This window comes from Microcaecilia unicolor, chromosome 7, assembly GCF_901765095.1.
Source record: "Microcaecilia unicolor chromosome 7, aMicUni1.1, whole genome shotgun sequence".
Lineage (NCBI taxonomy): Eukaryota > Metazoa > Chordata > Amphibia > Gymnophiona > Siphonopidae > Microcaecilia > Microcaecilia unicolor.
The window spans coordinates 2,510,507-2,516,506 of NC_044037.1; the positions used below are offsets into that span (position 1 = coordinate 2,510,507).

At 56.7% G+C, this 6,000-nt stretch overlaps 1 protein-coding gene across 1 annotated transcript in view; it reads right to left on the reverse strand.

Moving 5' to 3' along the window:
* LOC115474072 (nuclear cap-binding protein subunit 2-like) overlaps positions 1 to 5,653 on the reverse strand; it is a 30,285-nt gene extending 24,632 nt beyond the window's left edge. Inside the window, exon 1 of the mRNA XM_030209385.1 lies at positions 5,518 to 5,653. Coding sequence (XP_030065245.1) covers positions 5,518 to 5,592 — 75 coding nt within the window. The 5' untranslated portion in view covers positions 5,593 to 5,653. The remainder of the gene's footprint in view (positions 1 to 5,517) is intronic.
* Positions 5,654 to 6,000: the final 347 nt, after the last annotated feature.

Sequence of the window (6,000 nt, forward strand, 5' to 3'; positions counted from 1 at the left end):
CCATCCAATCTGTAGTGCTTAAAAAAACAATGTGACAACAACTATGTTGCTGCCTTGCAAATCTCTTCAGAAGCAACCAACTGGGCTGCCACCCAGGAAGCAGCCTGAGCCCCAGTAGAGTGCACCTTCAGCCCCCGAGGTATCGGGCAGTTATTGCAGATGTAGGCAGACTCAATGGCTGCCTTGATCTACCTCACAATAGAAGCTGCCTGGCCTTTCCAAGGGCCACAGAAAAGTACAAAGAGGTGGTCAGATGAAACTATTACAGTTATCCTGCAGGAGTGGCCTAGTGGTTAGAGCACCAGTCTAGACATCCAGAGGTGGCTGATTTAAATCCTACTGCGTTCCTTGTGATCTCTGGCAAGTCAATTAACCCTCCACTGCCTCAGATACAAACTTAGATTGTGAGTTCAACAGGGAAATACCTGAATGCAAATGCCCTTGAGCTACTCCTGAAAAAGGTGTGAGCAAAATCTAGATAAAAAGATATCCTATCATGTGAAGATCAAGTAGTAACCAAAACCTTTAGAACTTTATGGAAGTTGAAAAGAATCAGATCTTTCTTCCAGTTTTCTACTTTTCGTTCCCTTATACAAACATTAGTCATTTCACAATTGGATTACTGCAACTCAGTCTATTTAGGGAATAAGGAATCCCTCATGAAAACTCTTCAAACTACCCTAATTACTGCTGCGAGGCTCATATGCAAAACTTCAAAATTTGAGAGGGCATCCCCACTATTATCTAAATTACACTGGTTACCAATCAATGCCAGAATCATCTTTAAAACATATACAGTCATCTACAAAAACTATCTATGGCGTAAGTCCAGATTTCATGAAACCAATAGATTTACCTACCTTCCAATAGGTCTACTAGATCAATAAACTCTCTCATATCACATTTTCCTATCAAAACATCAGATATAAATGCATATTGAACAGAGATTTCTTACACAAAGGTTCAAAATGGTATAACACCATCCCTAGTGAGATAAAAAGGATTACCAACTATTTAATATTTTTGCAAGGCATTCCTTTCTAACAAGTTTTTGCATTGGAACAATGAACTAAACAGTAAATGTTACATCTTTGTTTGCTCTTTTCAAAATCTCACTATATGTTTTCTTCATATTTTTAAAAATATCTTGTATGCATTTCTAATCTTAACTATTGTAAGCACATAGAACTGAATAATAAACATTCAGATTATATGGGCTATAAGCACCAATAAATAAAACTCCTTTGGGGGAGGGGAGAGAGAGTGTGTATCTGGCCACTGTAGGGGGAAGGGGGGAGAACGTGTGTATTGAGGGCACTGTAGGAGGAGGAAAGAGTACCTGGCCACTGCAGGGGGAGGGGAGAGTGTACCTGGCCACTGCAGGGGGAGAAGAGGGGAGAGTGTACCTGGGCACAGTAGGGGGAGGGGAGAGTGTACCTGGGCACAGTAGGGGGAGAAGAGGGAAGAGTACCTGGGCACAGTAGGGGGAGGGGAGAGTGTACCTGGGCACTGCAGGGGGAGAAGAGGGAAGAGTACCTGGGCACAGTAGGGGGAGGGGAGAGTGTACCTGGGCACTGCAGGGGGAGAAGAGGGAAGAGTGTACCTGGGCACTGCAGGGGGAGAAGAGGGGAGAGTGTACCTGGGCACAGTAGGGGGAGGGGAGAGTGTACCTGGGCACAGTAGGGGGAGAAGAGGGAAGAGTACCTGGCCCCTGCAGGGGGAGGGGAGAGTGTACCTGGCCACTGCAGGGGGAGGGGAGAGTGTACCTGGGCACAGTAGGGGGAGAAGAGGGAAGAGTACCTGGGCACTGCAGGGGGAGGGGAGAGTGTACCTGGGCACTGCAGGGGGAGAAGAGGGAAGAGTATCTGGGCACAGTAGGAGGAGGGGAGAGTGTACCTGGGCACAGTAGGGGGAGGGGAGAGTGTACCTGGGCACTGCAGGGGGAGAAGAGGGGAGAGTACCTGGGCACAGTAGGGGGAGGGGAGAGTGTACCTGGGCACTGCAGGGGGAGGGGAGAGTGTACCTGGGCACAGTAGGGGGAGGGGAGAGTGTATCTGGGCACTGCAGGGGGAGAAGAGGGGAGAGTACCTGGGCACAGTAGGGGGAGGGGAGAGTGTACCTGGGCACTGCAGGGGGAGGGGAGAGTGTACCTGGGCACTGCAGGGGGAGGGGAGAGTGTATCTGGGCACTGCAGGGGGAGAAGAGGGGAGAGTACCTGGGCACAGTAGGGGGAGGGGAGAGTGTACCTGGGCACAGTAGGGGGAGAAGAGGGGAGAGTGTACCTGGGCACTGCAGGGGGAGGGGAGAGTGTACCTGGGCACAGTAGGGGGAGGGGAGAGTGTACCTGGGCACAGTAGGGGGAGAAGAGGGAAGAGTACCTGGGCACAGTAGGGGGAGGGGAGAGTGTACCTGGGCACTGCAGGGGGAGAAGAGGGGAGAGTACCTGGGCACAGTAGGGGGAGGGGAGAGTGTACCTGGGCACTGCAGGGGGAGAAGAGGGGAGAGTACCTGGGCACAGTAGGGGGAGGGGAGAGTGTACCTGGGCACTGCAGGGGGAGGGGAGAGTGTACCTGGGCACTGCAGGGGGAGGGGAGAGTGTACCTGGGCACAGTAGGGGGAGGGGAGAGTGTATCTGGGCACTGCAGGGGGAGAAGAGGGGAGAGTACCTGGGCACAGTAGGGGGAGGGGAGAGTGTACCTGGGCACTGCAGGGGGAGAAGAGGGGAGAGTACCTGGGCACAGTAGGGGGAGGGGAGAGTGTACCTGGGCACTGCAGGGGGAGAAGAGGGGAGAGTACCTGGGCACAGTAGGGGGAGGGGAGAGTGTACCTGGGCACTGCAGGGGGAGAAGAGGGGAGAGTGTACCTGGGCACAGTAGGGGGAGAAGAGGGGAGAGTACCTGGGCACTGCAGGGGGAAGGGAGAGTGTACCTGAGCACAGTAGGGGGAGAAGAGGGGAGAGTAACTGGGCACAGTAGGGGGAGGGGAGAGTGTACCTGGGCACAGTAGGGGGAGAAGAGGGGAGAGTGTATCTGGGCAGTGTAAGAGGAGGGTAGAAAAGAGTATCTGGGCAGTGTAGGGGGAGGGGAGGAAGGAGAGTATCAATATACTGCAGGGGGAGAAGAGGGGAGAGTACCTGGGCACAGTAGGGGGAGGGGAGAGTGTACCTGGGCACTGCAGGGAGAGAAGAGGGGAGAGTACCTGGGCACAGTAGGGGGAGGGGAAAGTGTACCTGGGCACTGCAGGGGGAGAAGAGGGGAGAGTACCTGGGCACTGTAGGGGGAGAAGAGGGGAGAGTGTACCTGGGCACAGTAGGGGGAGGGGAGAGTGTACCTGGGCACTGCAGGAGGAGAAGAGGGGAGAGTGTACCTGGGCACAGTAGGGGGAGAAGAGGGGAGAGTGTACCTGGGCACAGTAGGGGGAGAAGAGGGGAGAGTGTACCTGGGCACAGTAGGGGGAGAAGAGGGGAGAGTGTACCTGGGCACAGTAGGGGGAGAAGAGGGGAGAGTGTATCTGGGCAGTGTAGGAGGAGGGTAGAAAAGAGTATCTGGGCAGTGTAGGGGGAGGGGAGGAAGGAGAGTATCAATATACTGCAGGGGGAGAAGAGGGGAGAGTACCTGGGCACAGTAGGGGGATGGGAGAGTGTACCTGGGCACTGCAGGGGGAGGGGAGAGTGTACCTGGGCACAGTAGGGGGAGGGGAGGGAAGAGTACCTGGGCACAGTAGGGGGAGGGGAGAGTGTACCTGGGCACTGCAGGGGGAGAAGAGGGGAGAGTGTACCTGGGCACAGTAGGGGGAGGGGAGAGTGTACCTGGGCACAGCAGGGGGAGGGGAGGGAAGAGTACCTGGGCACAGTAGGGGGAGGGGAGTGTGTACCTGGGCACTGCAGGGGGAGAAGAGGGAAGAGTACCTGGGCACAGTAGGGGGAGGGGAGAGTGTACCTGGGCACAGTAGGGGGAGGGGAGAGTGTACCTGGGCACAGTAGGGGGAGAAGAGGGAAGAGTACCTGGGCACAGTAGGGGGAGGGGAGAGTGTACCTGGGCACTGCAGGGGGAGAAGAGGGGAGAGTGTACCTGGGCACAGTAGGGGGAGGGGAGAGTGTACCTGGGCACAGTAGGGGGAGGGGAGAGTGTACCTGGGCACAGTAGGGGGAGGGGAGAGTGTACCTGGGCACAGTAGGGGGAGAAGAGGGGAGAGTACCTGGGCACTGCAGGGGGAGAAGAGGGGAGAGTACCTGGGCACTGCAGGGGGAGAAGAGGGGAGAGTACCTGGGCACTGCAGGGGGAGAAGAGGGGAGAGTGTACCTGGGCACTGCAGGGGGAGAAGAGGGGAGAGTGTACCTGGGCACAGTAGGGGGAGGGGAGAGTGTACCTGGGCACTGCAGGGGGAGAAGAGGGGAGAGTGTACCTGGGCACAGTAGGGGGAGAAGAGGGGAGAGTACCTGGGCACTGCAGGGGGAGAAGAGGGGAGAGTACCTGGGCACTGCAGGGGGAGAAGAGGGGAGAGTGTACCTGGGCACAGTAGGGGGAGAAGAGGGGAGAGTGTACCTGGGCACTGCAGGGGGAGGGGAGAGTGTACCTGGGCACAGTAGGGGGAGAAGAGGGGAGAGAGTACCTGGGCACAGCAGGGGGAGGGGAGAGAGTACCTGGGCACAGTAGGGGGAGGGGAGAGTACCTGGGCACAGTAGGGGGAGAAGAGGGAAGAGTACCTGGGCACAGTAGGGGGAGGGGAGAGTGTACCTGGGCACTGCAGGGGGAGAAGAGGGGAGAGTGTACCTGGGCACAGTAGGGGGAGAAGAGGGGAGAGTACCTGGGCACTGCAGGGGGAGAAGAGGGGAGAGTACCTGGGCACTGCAGGGGGAGAAGAGGGGAGAGTGTACCTGGGCACAGTAGGGGGAGAAGAGGGGAGAGTGTACCTGGGCACTGCAGGGGGAGGGGAGAGTGTACCTGGGCACAGTAGGGGGAGAAGAGGGGAGAGAGTACCTGGGCACAGTAGGGGGAGGGGAGAGTACCTGGGCACAGTAGGGGGAGAAGAGGGAAGAGTACCTGGGCACAGCAGGGGGAGGGGAGAGAGTACCTGGGCACAGTAGGGGGAGGGGAGAGTACCTGGGCACAGTAGGGGGAGAAGAGGGAAGAGTACCTGGGCACAGTAGGGGGAGGGGAGAGTGTACCTGGGCACTGCAGGGGGAGAAGAGGGGAGAGAGTACCTGGGCACAGCAGGGGGAGGGGAGAGAGTACCTGGGCACAGCAGGGGGAGGGGAGAGAGTACCTGGGCACAGTAGGGGGAGGGGAGAGAGTATCTGGCAGTGTTGGGGGAAGGGGGAGAGCGTGTGTATTGGGGGCACTATAGGAGGCCAGGAAAGTGTATCAGGAGAGTGTAGGGGGAGGGATGAGGAGCGAGTGTGTATCTGGGTACTGCAGGGGGGGGGGAGGGGGGAGAAAGCGTTCAGTGAGGGAAGCGGAGTTAAGAGCCTGTCTGGCCTAGAGGACATCAGTGGGAGTTGAAGGAATCGCTTCTTACCCTGAAGTGCTGGTCCCGGTACTGACTAATCTCACAGTAGGAATCGCTGGTCAGCGCAGCCAGGCTGCTCGCCATGATCGACGCTCGGCCCTTCTCCTGTGAGGAAGGAAGGCGGCTGCTCAGCTCCTACGCAAGCAGCGGAATCTTCCAGAAGCCCTAGAGCCCGCCCCTCTTCAGCACAGCGATAGGCTGAGAGGCGCTGCTCACACTCTTATTGGCTAAAGTCAGTCACGCTCTAACTGCTGGGTTAGTCCCGCCCGCGTTTTGTTTACTTGTCAACTACAGTTCCCAACGGCCTCTGCGCCTGCCCTTCCGCTTTCTCTCTGGGCGCCTGGGCGGGAGAATTTGAGCGCGAGCTTTTCCTTCTTCTTTAAGCAGGTGCTGCTGACCTGAGTCTGTCAGATAAACTCATAAAGGTATTTTCACTGCTATATAAAATAGAAGTAATGATAATTCTCATAATGTGAATAACCTTCAGTAGTA